This window comes from Dendroctonus ponderosae, unplaced genomic scaffold (genome assembly GCF_020466585.1).
Source record: "Dendroctonus ponderosae isolate FM_Combo_2020 unplaced genomic scaffold, Dpon_F_20191213v2 Dpon_F_20191213_1, whole genome shotgun sequence".
Classification (NCBI taxonomy): domain Eukaryota; kingdom Metazoa; phylum Arthropoda; class Insecta; order Coleoptera; family Curculionidae; genus Dendroctonus; species Dendroctonus ponderosae.
In genome coordinates this window covers 28,126,133-28,143,748 of record NW_026017110.1, presented here as the reverse complement: position 1 = coordinate 28,143,748, position 17,616 = coordinate 28,126,133, and the positions used below count along the sequence as shown (strand labels likewise).

At 38.4% G+C, this 17,616-nt stretch overlaps 2 protein-coding genes and 1 long non-coding RNA gene across 5 annotated transcripts; 2 read left to right on the top strand and 1 right to left on the bottom strand.

Annotated features, from left to right (window-relative positions):
• Positions 1–635: 635 nt before the first annotated feature.
• On the top strand, positions 636–17,518 carry LOC109535572 (vang-like protein 2-B). 2 transcript variants are annotated; one of them, XM_048661015.1, is made up of 2 exons: positions 636–763; positions 14,944–17,518. In XM_048661015.1, exons 1-2 carry the CDS (start codon positions 636–638, stop codon positions 16,484–16,486), a joined length of 1,671 nt encoding a protein of 556 aa, XP_048516972.1. In that variant the 3' UTR covers positions 16,487–17,518. The 2 variants fall into 2 exon arrangements, with proteins under 2 accessions (XP_048516972.1, XP_048516973.1); XM_048661016.1 differs by lacking the exon at positions 636–763 and adding an exon at positions 11,854–14,882.
• Positions 692–10,616, top strand: LOC109535571 (guanine nucleotide-binding protein G(q) subunit alpha). 2 transcript variants are annotated; one of them, XM_048661017.1, is made up of 2 exons: positions 692–763; positions 6,258–10,616. In XM_048661017.1, the coding sequence occupies exon 2, from the start codon at positions 6,345–6,347 to the stop codon at positions 7,419–7,421; it is 1,077 nt and encodes a 358-aa protein (XP_048516974.1). In that variant the 5' UTR covers positions 692–763; positions 6,258–6,344; the 3' UTR covers positions 7,422–10,616. The 2 variants fall into 2 exon arrangements, with proteins under 2 accessions (XP_048516974.1, XP_048516975.1); XM_048661018.1 differs by lacking the exon at positions 692–763 and adding an exon at positions 2,064–2,245.
• LOC125502538 lies at positions 1,546–2,014 on the bottom strand. The gene is made up of 2 exons (XR_007280305.1): positions 1,755–2,014; positions 1,546–1,707 (listed from the first exon to the last, which is right to left on the bottom strand). It is a non-coding gene; the product is annotated as an uncharacterized LOC125502538 (long non-coding RNA).
• Positions 17,519–17,616: the final 98 nt, after the last annotated feature.

Sequence of the window (17,616 nt, the reverse complement as noted above, 5' to 3'; positions counted from 1 at the left end):
AAATGAGGACAACTTTTAGCAATTCATTGAAGGTTTTCCAGTGCATTGTTAATAATTTTACTTTTAATAGACTCACTGCTTATGGCTGAATTGGCCTTCAGAAATAAATCGAATTTTTCTAGAACTATTTTCAACTGAAAAAGGCAAATATTTGTTGGGGATTTTCAATTATAACTGCTTAATATTTGGCGGTGCAGCACAGTTGATACCTAGTGCTCGATCGAGTGTTCCGCGCACCCGTTCAGCCGCTCGCGCGCCAGATCGGCTGGTGATCTTTCACGAAAAGTCCCGAGTTGACAGCTATCATCGATCGGCTGTCAACCGGCTACGAACAACGTCCGCCATGTTGAGCACTTCATTGAGAAATATTTAATTGCATTTTCCCATTGAAATGGCTTAAAATAGGAATTGAGTGAGTAAAATCGGTTCCGCAGTTTATCGGGACCGTGCCGCGTCTAGTGTGGTGCGATTTGGACCGATCTATCATTGAAAATTCGAGCAATGTTTACATAACGTCAACACCTCATCAAGCGAGTCAATGAACTCCCAATAATTTGGTGAAAAGCAGGTATTCCTGCGATTGGGAAGTTGGAATCCATGAGTGCATCTATTCGGCGACCTTTCGGAGCTATTTTATGGGTAATGAAAGTGTTAGTATCATGGAAACTGAATCTATAAAGTCTGAGAATAGTTCAAGATCCAGACGTTCTCGCAGCCACCGAGATAGAAATAACTTCAGGCAACATTCGCATCGAAGCACAAGGTAAATATATTCGCATTATTTGTCCAAATACACACACACCTGAATGCTAAACATCTACATCTCCTGCTCAGCTAGTGTTTTAATATCAACCTGTGCTAGATGCTAGAAAATTCATCACTGGGGGGTACTGATTAACATATCTCGCGACTCGTGTTGTATCTAACGCTTGCATCGAGTAAAACCACTAAAAAACAAGTGATTCTAGTGAAGCCTGATTAGGCACTCCCATAGTGGAACTTTTTGATCAAGGATGCAGCCAAAACCTAGTGGATATTTCCAAGGAAAACTGCCTAAATTTCTTGAAACTCCACCTGGTGACTCATGGTTTGAGTTTGGCTCAAATATTTGGCATTCTTGGTTCAACTTCAATAAGAAAACCTTTCATTAGTGCACAGAAACCTGATGATCCTGATCGCACTGGGTCTATTAAGCAGTTTATTGCCTGCTTACCCAAGCCGCCAAGGTATCGGCAATTAATAAGATGTTTTTAAATGATCACCTAGTGGGCATCAGAGTAATCGGGCTTATTTGTTTGCAATGATTGAAAATTCAGTTTTCTAGCTTAATATTTGGGGTCCTCAAGCTTATAGATAGAGAAGTGCCTTGATACAATAATAATACTTATCTACTGGCACTTGGCCAATAAGTTCAAAAACCCCCCAAAGTAGATGCTTTTAGAGATACTTAGACCAAGGTATAAAGGTAGACAGGTCTGGGGGAACATAGGTAGTTGTTGCATGTTTGATTCATTCCTCTAATCTTCAGAGTTTGAAAGGTGGACATTCAGAAAGAGAAAACTAGGATTTTTATTAAACTTAATTAAGGATTGTTGACAAATGAATAATTTAAAATAAGCCTGGAAGCCTTTCGCTATTGAGACCCATTGTTTGCTCGTTGCAGCCACCACATCTGAAGATGCAAGCCATTTGTGCTTGCAAAACGTTCTGCAAAAAACTATTTTCAGCACGGCCTAAAAGCTCGACAAACTCACCGGTTTTACTAATTGGCCTATTTTACAATTACTCCTGTTATGACAAAGAAGTAGGTACTTAATTTGCGGTTTGGTTTTTTAATGGATTCATCCACGGTTTTAGCCAGATGTTGCCCATTTTTTCGCCAAAAACACTTCTCTTGTCAGTTGTAAAGGGATTAAACAACATTATCAGGCATAAAGATAATAGTCGAAATTCCATAAAAGAATGAGTCAGGTCACAAGGTTTGCATATCGTAGTCAAATTTATTTTAAACTGTTTGACATTGACGGGCGAAATGATGAAAACTAAACACACACATTAACATTGGAACCTGAACTATACCTATACAAAAACCCTGTGAGAACTTTAACATGTTTCAAAGAGCTTGCGAGTCCAAACGGAGGGATATTGAAACTAAATTAAGACAGTAAACACAATTGAAGATGAAGATGATGAGAGTGGAAGATTGCTTGATGGTTTAAATGTAGACTTTCTCCTCTGAAGACGAGTAAGTTTGAAAATTCACTGTTTAAAACAGAGTTCACTTACGCTTTGGATGGCAGCAATGGGCTTAAAATCTTGGGAAAAGAGTACAAGGAAATTAAACCTTTGAAAGAACTTCCGAGCAAAAATTAAGTAGTTTGTGACGAAAAGATTAATGATGGAAGTTTGGCTGATGATTCAGACCCTTTGCTGAAGAATATTTGCTTTACATGCAGGCTTCAATCTGGCCCAGTCAACTATTTAAAATAGATTTTAGTAGAAGTTTTTGGGTTGCACTCAGCAATTGCCTAGTTGCAAAAGCCTGATATTTCCACTGCAATTTTTTCACACAAATTCCATATGAATTCGTCAAAAGTGTGCAATTCCGCAATTATTTTTAACAAGACGTCCTGATAGGCCCTGTAATAATGGGATTTTAGATACAGGCAAGTGCAGAGGTCAGCGCCTACATGAAACTAAACATGGACATAACAATTGGACTGTTATCCGGTGTAATTTCAATTTAAATGTTTTTCCAATTCCACTTTTCTATTTTCTTACAAAGAATAAGCATGAATTCAATTAGAAACAAATATAAAATAAAAAAATTTCGGGGCTCAAACAATTTTTTCTGATATTTTCAAGACAGTGTTTAAGACCCGAAAGCGATAACTGACTGATTATTTAGTCAAGAGTAAAACCATCAAGGGTCCCTTGGCCAAACGCATATAATTTGCATTGAAATAAGCAAAAAATGTTTAATTTTTAGGTAAAAGTCGAACACTTTTTGCACATTTTGTCTTCTCGGTGGTTTCACAAGATTCCTCCAGTAGCACCTTGAACCGAGGGCGTTGAAATGGATAAATATCTATGTCGCACTTAACCTAACAAGAACAGTTTTGGTAATGCCGGAGAATTTCATGAATGTTTTGAAACTTTCACTTTATTTAGCGCATTTTTATTGGGCAAAAGTGGTTCAAATCAGAACGAGTTGTTCTTCTATGTGAGGACGTTTTTTGCAACAACACCCTGTTTACATGATTGTGAGTTTATAGACGGCGAAGGAAACGTTTCGGTTGCACCTGCGGCAAATATTCTGAAGGACGATATTTAACCACTAATTTTGTTTCTGATTGTAAAAAACTTGTTTTTAAAAAACCGTTTATTACGAATCAAAAGTGTGTTTTACAACAACGAGATGTTACACTTTGTCCTACTAACTTAAGACTGATTTCCTTATGCCGAATGCACAGCTTATATAGTCATTACTTGCTGCATCGACATTTATTCAGTGAAATATACAGTGGTCTGCGTAAGTGGTCATATAACTCACTGATAGAGAAACACGCTTTGTGCCCCCAGTGCATAAAGGAAAATGTCTGCCTTTGACTGAAAAACAGCAGAAGAAAATGCGTTTTTGTGTCCCAAGTATGAGGGAAACTTGCCAAAGGTCCAACTATTCTCCTTGCTTGCTTATTACAGGAAATAACCAGTCGGTTAAACCAACAAAATTGTTCCGGTTTTAATGGCTTTAGCATGTAAAATCGGGAATTTAGGCATATTTAAACAATGCATTTTCTTCAATATTTTGACCAATTTATACCGGATGAGTCAGTTTATAATAACAGGACCTTAACGGTCGATAGAAAACCAAATTTTCAGATAAAAATATCATACAAATATATATCGAAACCGGCTTCCTTTTTGAGATACAGGGTGGCAAAGATAACATTTTATGTTTTTAAATAGTTCACGCAAATCTTAAGATACTGCTATACAATTCTATATTGAACTTGAAGAAACGGTTAAAAACATAATTAAATGTTAATATATTTTAAGTCGGCTTTGGATTGGAACTATTGGCTTTTGATGGAAACAAACAGGACCGTATTTAAAAGTAGCGCAAGTTCATGGTGGTTTCTGGTGAAAAAACTTTTTATGCGGATTCAAACTCAAAACAAAAAAAACGAACTAAAAACGAAAATTTTGATTGCTGTGAGCCATTTCATTTCTGTTTGCAGCGTTACTTAGCCGCATTGGTTTTCTGTTGAAGACAATGTTTTTTTTTTTATTTTGCGCTTCAGGTGAAATTCCTACAAGTTAGAAATTAAAATGCGAATTAACTGAACGTTTTTCATGATCGCAGTTGCAGAAAAAATATGTTCATTGACTTCCAACACCAAAGGCACAAAGAAAGACACATTTTTCGCCTATCTCTTGTATTTAGAGGGTGTTCAAAAGAATCAATTCTTTGGTTTGGCTGGGATAACTGTTTTCCACTTGGAGCGATTTTCAAAATGTAGAGCTCTTGTTGGAGCTAAAACTTCATAGTCGACTGACGATAAAACTTCAATATACAGGGTTGCATTGAAAGTGACCCAAATCAGAACTGCCTTCGAAATCTCGGATTCTGGCAGGGCTTCAATTAAAGTGAACTTCACTTTCAAACAATCCCTTTAATGATGCAACCCTGTATATCGGATTTTCGTCTTAAGTCACCTATGAAGTGTTAGTTTCAATATGAAAAATGTTATTATTGCAAGACTAAGAAGTTGCTTTTTTGAGCTGGCCCTGTACGTAAAAGATTTAAAAATTTAAAAATCGTTTTGAGTTCCGAGAAAAATCCGAAAAAATATTTCTCCAAATTGGGACCACGCCGAATTTTCAGAAATTCAGTGTTGTTTCATGTTCCACCTCGTAGGAACTTTAACAAAAACACTCACTGACTGAAAAACAATTACACTAGAAAAGGCTTTAAACTGAAGTTAACAAATTAAATAAACAGTTCCAAAGGTAGCGCAAATTTGGCTCTGTAACGATTATTTTGTTGAACAGTTTATTTGCTTTGGCTAGGAAACAACCAGGACCGGATTTAAAAGAAAAACAAACTCGATGATAGTTTCCGAAAAAAAGTGAAGTACATTTTTGTTGGATTTGTAAAATGTTTTAAACCGTTTCATGCGGAATTAAATTAACAGTTGTTTCTTTTGTGTAAGGAAGTGTAATTGGCTTTGCTTTAGCGTTAAAATTAACATTAAAAAAGGAATAATGTAGGATAGTGCAAGCTTCGAGGATCGCCAACCTCAGGCACCCCCAGGACCAGTTTCGACCCTATTACCAAGATGTAACGGTTCTGGGGGTGCCTGAGATTGGCAAACCTCGAAGCTTGCACTATTTTACATTATTTCTTGTTCGGATATTACCGACGAAATTCATGTCGTTATTAATGAGGAATAATGTGCATTCAAATATAAGAAATTCAAAGTAAATGTATGGCAAATTTAATATTACCTATATATTTTTAAAGAAATCACCGATATGAAAGTAGGACTTGATTATTTCACGACTGCAAATTCCCTGTGCGGGATATTTTGCCATTAATTGCAATAAATAGCAAATTTTTCCGGAGCCCTTGGATATGTGGATACACTTTGCACAGAAAAGGTGTCCAGAATATTTGAGAGAACGTAGATTTATAGTAATATACAGAGCGATCCATGTAGAATAAGCGACTTGGCGTCTGCTTTCGGTATAAGCAAAAGTACAACTTTTTTCAACGACTTTGGCAGCAAGGCCTGAAATTGGCCACGCTGCATAGTGAAGAACGAAATGGCGGCGTCAGTTTATTCGTAAGAATGTTGATTAGTAGTTGATGTTTGTGGTTGTCGTGTGTTTTCACAGTCTCATAACACAATAATATTCACTATCACCATCATCATATACCTACATCAAGCCAGTTCGCTTCAAACGCTTTTTGTGTTTTTCAAACATCCCGTTTGTTTTGTTTTGTCTGTTTGTTTTAACCGCTGTTCTAGATCCAGATTTAACAGTACCCGAACGCAAAAATAAGCAAACTCATTGGGCCCCGCCGCATCCGAAAGTGCTGCTCATCCTCCCCCGCCTTTTGTCTATACATATATCCACCACCCGAACGAAGCATTTATGTGTCTGACCCCCTCTTCATTTTCTGTTTAATGCTAATAATAGTTGGGCTACGTAGTGGATTTAAATTAACACACTCTTCTCTTTTGTTCAAGAAAAAAGGTCGTCTGGGCCCCAAAAGTGCACTGCTAAGCCTCAGCTAGAGAAGATTGGTAAAGTAAAGGCCGCAAAAGCAAAATTCGATGACCATGCAGTGCCCGCAGTGTTGTCAATCGGATGAGGCGCGTGAGCAGGAGCGAATTAACGCGGAAATTGAAAAGCAACTGCGCAGAGATAAGCGAGATGCGCGCAGGGAGCTCAAACTGCTATTGTTGGGTACCGGTGAGTCTGGCAAATCGACGTTTATCAAGCAGATGCGCATTATCCATGGCGCCGGGTACTCGGACGACGACAAAAGATCGTTCATTAAGCTGGTTTACCAGAACATCTTCATGGCCATGCAGAGCATGATCAAAGCGATGGATCTGCTTAAGATCCAGTACGGGGATGGTACCAGTCGCGACAAGGCCGAGTTGATTAAGAACATTGATTACGAGACGGTAACCACGTTCGAGAGCCCATTCGTCGAAGCCATAAGGGACTTGTGGAACGACGTGGGAATACAGGAATGCTACGATCGGCGTAGAGAATACCAATTGACCGATTCCGCTAAATACTATTTGAGCGACTTGGAGCGAATAAGGGCGCCAGACTACTTGCCTACCGAACAGGACATATTGAGGGCGCGCGCCCCAACCACGGGCATAATCGAATACCCCTTCGATCTAGACAGCATTATTTTTCGAATGGTCGATGTGGGCGGGCAAAGGTCCGAGAGAAGGAAATGGATTCATTGCTTCGAAAATGTGACTTCCATTATCTTTTTGGTGGCACTGAGCGAGTACGACCAGATTTTGTTCGAGTCGGAGAACGAGAATCGCATGGAAGAGTCCAAAGCCCTGTTTAAAACAATTATTACCTATCCTTGGTTCCAGCACTCTTCGGTTATACTGTTCTTGAATAAGAAAGATCTTCTAGAAGAAAAAATTATGTATTCCCACTTGGTCGATTATTTCCCTGAATACGATGGCCCTCAGCGCGACGCCATAGCAGCTAGAGAATTTATTTTAAGAATGTTCGTCGACCTAAATCCGGATAGTGAAAAAATTATTTACTCTCACTTTACCTGTGCTACTGACACTGAGAATATAAAGTTTGTGTTTGCCGCCGTCAAAGATACAATCCTACAGTCGAACTTGCGCGAGTATAATCTGGTTTAGAGTTACTTTATTTTAAATTAAGGTGATCGGCTTAAGTATCGTCCCATTTTGAGTGAAACGATGACGGTTCGACGGCGTAGAACAAGTGAACATTTATTGTGAAGAACTAATTAACTGTCTATTATATGTAATCTGTGTCAAGTTGTGCTTCACTTGATGTGCCATTTTTTTATACAGACCGGACTCTCCTCTGTCTACTTTTGCGTCTTATCGACCACAAAATTCATTGTCGCTGTATAAATGGTGGTCCATAAAGTCGACAGCAAATGGAAAACGTTTTTATTACTAATTATTGCTATGAAAATACCATTTTTGATGAAATTTAGTGCATTATTGATAGACGAAACCAACAAATTGAACTTCCCAAAATGAAATCGATGGTTTTGCACACATCTCAACAACCTACTGTGTACATACTACATATAAAGAGTTTTCCACCTACGGATTACATTTGCTATTATTTACCAGTTCGATCAACAGTCTTGGTTTATATTGTTTATATTTTGATGTAATCACCGAGCACAAATTACTCAGTTCTCTTCTTCTCGACGTTCATTTCAAGCCAGTTTTAAACCGCAAATATCGAGCAGCTCCAGTGTTTCTATGTTGTCTATGTAATTCAAGCGGAACCATGATCAGGACACATTCTGAACCAACCACCTGCCATCTACATCTTTGTGGGCGGAGTCAATATGGATAATTTCATCATAGTTAACCCACCAGAACAGTCGTTCAAGCAAACCTTACGCTGAACTAAAAACCCATTGGTTTTGGAAAACATTCGCGAACGTTCGCAAACAACTCGTGTGTGCTCGTCCGAACTTTTTAGTGCAATTGCTGCTCGTCTACCGAGTTTGGACTACCGAAAATTAGACTCTGAAATACAGTTGGTTCATCCGTGAATGTTCGCGAGCCAATCGTCGTTGCTCAGGTTGAGGGAGAATTGGTATCTGAGTTTAAACTCGTTAAAGGTTCCGGCTTTGAAAAGCATTCGCAAACGTTCGAGGCCAAAGGACATTCGCGAACAAAACGAGTTCGCTAATCAGAACAGTTTAATGGCGGATATTCACTCTTTATCGACTTTAGTCATCGTAAAGTAGTGATCACTTTGTTCGCGTAAAGAAAAGCCTTAAAAGCATCCAAAAATGTACCCAGTTTGCATTTTTGCAGTTGTTTAATATCAACTTAGATCGATAGAGAAACTGTATTTAAATTCACGCATTGAAGCGGAACTTCAACAATTGCTTCTTCTTCGCCCACTTAGTACCAGAAGAATGCCTCAAGAGGCTCTGAAATTGTTTAGAGGTGTTGATGAGTTTAAAATGCTTAACAGTTCTGGCAAGCCAAAGAACTTTCGCGTACAAAACGTGTTCATCCCAACTATTTACTGGCAGATCTTGAGTTTTGCTACGTTTTCATCGACGCCGGGGAAAGATCGTCTTGAAAAAACCTCACAAGCCACAGTTTAGCCCAAACCTATTAACCCAAACTGATTAGTGCCGGTTTTGAATCTGAAATTAGACCCTGAAGTCCATTTGATTCATTCGCAAACGTTCGCGAGCAAACTCTCGGGCTCAGCAGATCTTTATAGTAGCAGAAGAACACAAGAAGAGAAGTCGAAGACTTCGCGAAAGATCGTGTTGAACCATACTCAAAATAGATAAAAACGTGAATTTCTTATACACTACAAGGCACTAAAATTTGAACTTCTTAGTTTTTTACCGCTTGTACCTCTGCTCAAGTCGACAGGGGAACGGAATTGGAATTGATGAAAGGAAAATATAAATCTGATTTGAGCGAACCTTCGCGAACAAATCGAACACGATAGTAGCAAAACCCACAAAGCGGACAATAAAGTTCGCAATTTTATGTGGCTTTTCATCTCTGCTCAGATCGATAGAAAAGCGTAAAAACCGTGTTTAATAGCGAACAGTTCGTGCGTGCTCTGCAACAATTGCTTCTTTCACGCATTTAGTAGTCGTAGAGTAATCACTTTTTCAGTAGAGAAGCTGCATTTAAATTAGTGAAGAAAAAATTCGCAAAAGTTCGCGAGTAACTTAAGCAATAGCTTCTAATAATTCGGTATTTTAAAACCGAGATATTCGGCAAGCAGCTTAGAAAGCGACAAAGTTGACTTCCATTTAAAATTTGTTCTTCATCATTCCTCTACTGAACTAATTCGGTCATTTTTGGCAATTTCATGCCTAATTCGAGATGAAATCGGGCAAAAATGTTCTATGAAATCTGTTTGTTTCTGGGTCGGTCGGTGTTCAAACGCAGGTTCTAGGCCTGCGCCTTGCACGCTTAGCGAGCATGCGCCCCTTCTGAGTGCAATTTTCATTAAAGCTCGTGCCATATTGTCTCCGCCAACAAACAGTGTGGAAATCGACACTCAAAACCTCCCTGTTTACGTTGTTTACACATTGTGATTAATGAAACTTGCAGAAATTTTTACACAAATTTACGGCACAAAGAACGCACATTTGAGGGCCTCGAGACTTCAATTGCCTCCAAAAACACTCCCATCTACTGATGCGAATCCATGTAGTTGTTTTATTAGCCGGAATGTTGCGGGCAACAGTAATGAGAGTGTTTTTTGCAAACTCTTTGGATTAAGTAGTGTTAAGCACATAGAGTATTGGGAGGCTGAGGGGATGTCTTCATATGACTCCAAAATCCAGATGGTTCTTTTGGTCCGAATATTGTTTGCAAAGTCGGCGTTTTATCAAGAATGTCATTTTCTGAAACAAAGTTTCCCATTGGTTTTTTTTTGGTTGGACTATCTATACGTTCATGTAGAACTATTGTTTTTTTGTAATAAATTTCGCAAAAGTTTCGTTTAGAACTTAATGGTGGGCGCGCTAAACAGCGACGCAATCTCATCTTTGTTGCTGGTTTTTTTGGCATCATTATCATACCGATTTGAACCCGACAATTTGCTGGACGTTTTGTCGCTCTTTTGTGCGCCCATTCCATTTGTGTGGGTTGTTTTTATTGAATGTGACCCATTAACTATTGAGTAACCACAGCACAAATCATATTTATCGTATAACATAGATGAAATAAGGCTTTTTCTATTCTTCATAACCCCCAGAAAACTGTACTTCTTGTAAGTAATCATAGAAAATTCCAAAATCAGAATTTTATGAACATGTAAACGTTTGTACTAAAGACAATACATTATGTCTAATCTTAGTGGTTGTTTTTTTTTAATTAGTTCAGATTTAGAGGCCTCAAAGAGGGACTCGAAGCACTGGATGGGCAACTTTGGTGCTTTGAGCTCAATTTTTGAGAAAAAAATGAAGCGCGCCTTTTTCCAGAATTGGTCTTTGCTGTTGTTTCTGAGAAACAGGGTAAAGCTGGAAAATTGCTGCGTTAGACGTTATATTTTAGCTCCATTATAACCGGACGAATTTAGAAAATGTAAATACGTTTTTAATAGACAATCATCTGCAGTTACAAATACAAAGAGGACAAAAGGTACATCATAAACCAGACATAACTTTTTTAGCAGCTGAAATAATACGATACTTTTGTTTTTAATTGAATCCGATTTTTTCAGAACTTATTTGATACAGTTTTTTTAATGCGACTTTCGCAGCTCTCTTCAACTTGCAAAGCGTTCTTCAATTATTGTGAATTTTAATTCTTTCAAGCTTTAAATTAGATGGACAGCTTGAATTTTATTCTAAGTCGAAAAGCGGTTTACATTGCAAATTCGATAAAGAAATGTTGAAAATGGACTTGAAAAACTTTAAACTTAACACGATTTGAACGGCAATTAAAAAATTATTTAACAAAATTTGCCAAACTCCAATCAATTTGCAAATGCCTTAATATTGATTGAGAATTTTTATTTTTTCGATCGGTTGATTAGATAAATTAATAGATTAGCACTTTAATTCCAACAGTTAAAAATAGCAAATAATCGAATTAACGCGAATAAGCTGCAGAAAGCCAAAAAAAAAATGGTTGAACCGCAAAGAGTAATAATTTTGTAAGTTAAACGTTAAACAATTTCTGAAATATTGTTGAGATTCAATTTCAAACCTGATTTTTTTGAGAAATTTTGAAATATTTGTAACGCGATTTTTGGTCCGATTGCCATTGGAAATCGGACCTTGCCCGATTGCCATTGGAAATTGCCTTGAAAAACTCAATAGGAGAAGGCCGCATCATTGGAAAAGAACTTTACAAAAGTTGATGAAAAACATCTAGAAAGTAGCCCTAAAATTAGAAAAAATCGAAAATTCTAAGTTGATTAATCTGGGTTAATCCTTTAGAAGATTCTCATACAAAGTCAAAGGCTCAGTAGATAAAAATTCAATTGGAAAAAGCCGGAAAATAGGAAAAAAACTTTATAAAAGTTGAATTGAAAAAAAATCATTGCAAATGAAATTTAAAATTCTAAGGTAATCAATTTGGTTTTATCGGTTAAACGATTTTCATTGAAAATCGACTTCAAAGACTGAATAGATGAAAGATTGAAAATCGGAAAAGAATCTAACAAAAGTTGACTGAGATACATCTAAAAATTACTCGAAAAATTTGAAAAAATGCAAATGCAATTTAAAATTCTAAGTCGATTCAAAACCGTCTTCAAATACTCAATAGATAAACGTCCGGAAAACGAAAAGAAATCTGCAAAAGTTGACTAAAAGACATCTAAAAATTACTCTAAAAATACTAGAAAAAATCGCAAACTTCATTTAAAATATTAAGTCCATCGATCTGGTCAGTCGTCTTAAAAGACTCAATAGATAAAAGCGGAAAAATTGGAAAAGAACTTTACAACCTTGACTTGGACATTTAGAAATTACTATAAAAATAAGAAAAAATCACAAACTCCATTTAAAACTGTCGTAAAAAGTCGTAAGCAATTTGGTTTAATCGCTTAGAAGATTCTCCTTTAAAATCGTCTTCAAAGCCTCAATAGATGAAAGCCGGAAAATTGGGAAAAAAACTTTACAAAATTACCTTGAAACACATTTACTGTAATTAATTACTGTAAAAAATGGAAAAAATCGCAAACTTTGTTTAAAATTCCAAATCGACTTCAAAGGCTCAATGGATGAAAGCCGGAAAATTGGAAAAGAAAAAAGTTGCCTGAAAGACATCTAGAAATTGCAACAAAAATTTTAAAAAAATTGCAAATTTTATTTAAATTTCTGAATCAATCAATCTGGTTCAATTGTTTAAACTATTGCGATTCAAAATCGACTTGAAGGCTTAATAGGGAAAATCGGAAAAAAAGTTTAGAAATTTCACGAAAAAATTGCACATAGAGCTTAAAATTCGACGTCGATCAATCGGGTTTAATCTTTTAGAATATTCTCCTTCAAAGGCTCATTAGATAATAGCCGGAAAATTGGAAAAAAACGTTACAAAATTACCTTGAAACACATTTAGAAATTACTGTAAAAATTAGAAAAAATCGCAAACTCCGTTTAAAATTCTAAGTCGACCAATCTGGTTTAATCGTTTAAACTATTGCCATTCAAAATCGACTTGAAGACTTAATAGGAAAAAGCCGGAAAATCGGGAGAAAAGTTTACAAAAGTTGACTGAAAGACATTTCGAAATTTCACGAAAAAATGCACAAAGAATTTAAAATTCGAAGTCGATCAGTCTGGTTTAATACTTTGGAAGATTCTCCTTCAAAGTCGTCTTCAAAGACTCAATAGACAATAGCCGGAAAATTGGAAAAGAACTTTATAAAATTGCCTTGAAAGACATTTAGAAATTACGCTAAAAATGAGAAAAGTCGCAAACTCTATTTAAAATTCTAACAGATCATTCTGGTTTTAGCGTTTAGAAGATTCTCATTGTAAATCGACTTCAAAGACTCTATGAATGAAAGTTGGAAAATTTAAAAAGAACTTTTAAAAAGAAACACATTTTTTCCTAAAAAATTAGGAAAAATCGCAAACTCTATTTGAAACTCTAAGTATTTATCTGGTTCCATCGTTTAGAAGATTATGATCCTAAATCGACATCAAAGACTCCATAAACGCGGGAAAATCGCAAAAAAAAACTGCAAAAGTTGACTGAAAACATTTAGAATTTGCAATAAAAAGTAGAAAATTGTAAATTCCATTTAAATTTCTACGCCGATCAATCTGGTTTAGTCGTTTAAACTATCGCCATTCGAAATCGACTTGAAGACTGCAAAAAGCCGGGAAAATCGGCCCAGAAGTTTACAAAAGTTGACTGAAAGACATCTAGAAATTACATTAGGCCGATCATCCGGTCAATTTAAAAGATTAATTTTGATTTTTTCCACCTTCAAATTCAGACCAAAAAAATCAACTTTTAACGGCGAGACTCCAAAGCGACTTAAGAAAGCCTTAAGCGTTCACAATATGCGCAAATATTGTTAAAGTTTGATTTAAAACCTGCTTTTTTGGGAATTAAATTAGATTTTTAACGCAATCTGTTATTCTTCAATCAACGTCCAAGAGTTTAAAGAATTGTTTAGAAATAGGCTGCAAAAAGTTGGACTTGAGAACCGGAATAATCTGAAAACAGCTTTGCAAAAGTTGAATTGAATAAATTTTAAAATTAGTCGGAAAGCTGAAGAAAATGTCCATAAAAGAGCACTCCAGCTTAAACAATTGTTTACAAAAAATTAATCTCGAAAAAGCTTCAAAATTTCAAAACCCGAAATCAACCAGAGAAAGCACGAACTTTATCTTTCTTCAGAAACACAACTCAAATATATATAAATATGAACTCAAAATATATCCTTTAAAAAAAGCGCAGGTTAATGTACATTTTTGGGACGCTCTCAAGTATATTTTTTTACTTATGTGACGTAAACTCTGCAAATGTTTATCTTTTAAAAATGTATTTGCATTTTTTTATTTTCAGTAGTGCAGAAAAATTAAATTGAAATCGGCAGTTTTCCAGTTTTACTTTCTGCATCTGAAACAAAGGAAAGCGCCGTTTTTTTAAAATCAAAACCAACTAATCTTGCACAAAAAAGGTCAAATTGGATAACTTTGAACCTTGACACTTGAACAAAAGTGCCCAGTTTAAAGAAACGGACTGGCAAACCGAAATAAAGCATCTACTGCAGCGACCCTTGCGACTGCGCCAGTTTTATTGCTATAGCACCACTACTAGCCACAATTAGTGTAGAGAAATGGTCCCAACCTTAGCCGTTCTAAGTGGTTTGGGTTGAAATGGGTCAAGGTCTATTAATCCTCTTCCTCCAGCCGTAGAATTAACACGTCTTCTTTGAGCAACTGTCCCACTTGCACTCAGCTTCTTAGCCTGTTGGTCTTGTCACGTAGCAATCGCTCCCTTAATTAACTAAATTCCCGACTGGTAGGGTGAGCCCAAGGTGTCCTCCTCCTTGCCAACCAATCATTCAGACAATTAACCAATTGAAAACAGGGGAAGATTAAATTTTAATGGTATTCTTGATGGTGATAAGATTATTGATGGCGACTGGTGCAGGTCAGTCCACTGTAGGCGCCCAGTATTGTAACTACCTATATGCGAACCATTTTTGTTGCAGAAGCAGTAAGTCGCGAAAGAACGAAGACATGGCGCCGTTTCAAACAGCTGTAACAATAACGCCCGACAATAGAGACGGTCAGGAAATAATTGAGGTGCAAATATTGCCGCAGGATGACAATTGGGGCGAGAACACAACAGCGATAACGGGCAACACGTCCGAACAGTCCCAGTCCACTGAAGACGTGAGCAATTGGCCAGGCGAGCCGGACACTGGGATCGGCTTCATGTGTCAGCGCTACATGGGCGCTTTGATCACTTACGTCCTATCGGCCGTCGCTTTCCTCAGTCCGGTCGCCATGGTCGTTTTCCCCAAGTTGGGCTTCTTCCCCGCCCTGTCCAATCGCTTGGGATTGGCCGAGGGCGATCGCTTGTTGGCTTGCGGCGCTGAGTGCAAGGGACAGTTGGTTTCGCTGGCCTTCAAGATGGCCATCCTGGCCATCGGCGCCTGGGCGGTTTTCCTGCGAAAGCCCCACGCGACCTTGCCCAGGTTCTTCCTGTTCCGGGCGGGCGTTCTTCTGTTCGTTCTCATCTGTTGCTTTGCCTACTGGCTGTTCTACATCGTGCAAGTCACGGAAACGGCTCGGGCCGCCACTACCCCAGAGGAAACTGTTGATTACAAGGCGCTGGTGGCCTACGCGTCCAGCTTAACCGACACTCTGCTCTTCATCCATTATCTGGCGGTGGTTCTGGTGGAAATCCGCCATCTGCAGCCGCAGTACTATATTAAGATCGTGCGCAGCCCGGACGGGGCGAGTCGCGCCTATGGGATCGGCCAGCTGAGCATCCAGCGCGCAGCCGTTTGGGTTCTTGAAAAGTACTACACAGAGTTCCCCATCTACAACCCCTACTTAGAGCGCATCCCGGTCTCGAAGTCGCGCAAGACTTCCACCAGCTTCAAGTTTTACGACGTGGATGGCGCGAACAACTCCCAAATCCAGCAGTCCCAGTCCCGGGCAATGTTGGCGGCTCACGCCAGGCGGCGCGATTCCAGCCACAATGAGCGGTTCTATGAAGAGCACGAGTACGAGCGCAGAGTGAAGAAACGGAGAGCCCGACTGGTGACGGCAGCCGAAGAAGCCTTTACCCACATCAAGCGCTTGCACCACGACCAAGTGCCAGCCATTCCAATGGATCCGCATGAAGCCGCCCAGGCCATCTTCCCTTCGATGGCCAGGGCTTTGCAGAAGTACCTGCGGATCACCAGGCAGCAGCCGCGACACACCGTGGACTCCATTCTCAGCCATCTGGCCAACTGTCTGAGCAACGACCTGACGCCGAAGGCTTTCCTGGAACCGTTCCTGGTCAGTGACCCGGTGCTCCAGAACGAGAAGGAACAGAAGAGTGTGCAAACGTGGGCTTTGATATGCGAGGAACTGCTGACCAGGCCGATCGCTGATGGGGCGCTGTTCCAGCTCAGGCAGAACGACGTCTCCTTGTTGTGCAGCGTCAAGAAGTTGCCCCACTTTAATATCACTGAGGAGGTGGTGGATCCCAAGAGCAACAAGTTTGTGCTGAGGCTGAACTCGGAGACTTCCGTATGACCCATGTACACATCGATGGATCGGTTGATTTAGTTGCGTTTACTGTGCGTGCTCGAATGAAGCAATAGTTAGATAAGGGAATTTGATGGGGTTTTCTGGGTGTCTAATGCGAGCGTACTTAATTACCTACACGTATTTTTTTATCGAAGGATGCATATTTATGTGGAAGAGTTGGATGAAGGCGACTCGTTAGTCAATAGGGGACTTGGAGACAATCTTGATCTTTGAAAAGTTGGAAACAAAACATTTAACACAGTGCATGGGGATCTGAACTAGAACCATTTTGGGTTATCCAAACTTCTAGATTGCGTAATTCGCAGCCAATAGTATCCATGAGTCGAACACGTTCGATTTGGGTTTCTACAGTCTGTCCCAAGCTATTTGGCAGTGACCTCATCCTAGGCCTGGGCAACTCAGTGAATTTTTGGGAGTTGGCGCAGTGTAGCGCAATGGCTTGGTGCGTCAACCCAATGCACCGGCGCAGTAACTCGGTTCTGTTGCTGGGAAAATGTTGATGACTTTTTTTCAGTTGTTTTTAATTTCTGAATTCTCAAATTTCAGTTTTAGCAAAGTTACTCTTTCTTCTAAACGCTAAGCGCTTAAAAGCTTCTGAAAACTAAAGTTCCACTTTAAAATACTGACATTCTTAAAGTTTTTTCTGCGAAAAATTATAAAATACATTTTATTAAAACACTCGCATCCTTCGTCGATTTGTCAAAAGTTGTAAAATCCTTTTCCAGCTTTGAATTTGGTATAAAAATCAAATAATTTTTTATGAAACAACGAAGAAGAAAAGTTTATAATACATTATTTGGGCTCGTCAGCCCCACCCCGTGAAGACTGTAGAGTTTGTTAAAAAAACTGCGATTTTTTGCTTTACTTTCTACTCAAAAACGCTCTATTTTGAAGAGTTTCACTTAAAAATACTGACAATCAAGTCTTTCACGGGAAAAATTCCAAGATAAATTTATAGCTTTGTACAAATTTTACAAAAACTTTTTTCGGTGTCAAATTCGGGACAAAAACGAAAATTAATTCCTACCGTTTTTTCCCGAAACTCAAAAACCAAAAACCGAAAAGGTTTTCTCCAAAACCGATCACAAAACTAAAACTTTTTAATCGAAAACGCA

Excerpts from the sequence above, each read along its gene's own strand:
- LOC109535572 (XM_048661015.1), top strand. The coding sequence starts at position 636 with ATGGGTAATGAAAGTGTTAGTATCATGGAAACTGAATCTATAAAGTCT. Across the intron at positions 764-14,943 it reads CATTCGCATCGAAGCACAAG|AAGCAGTAAGTCGCGAAAGA; the intron begins GTAAATATATTC and ends TTTTTGTTGCAG.
- LOC109535571 (XM_048661017.1), top strand. The coding sequence starts at position 6,345 with ATGACCATGCAGTGCCCGCAGTGTTGTCAATCGGATGAGGCGCGTGAG.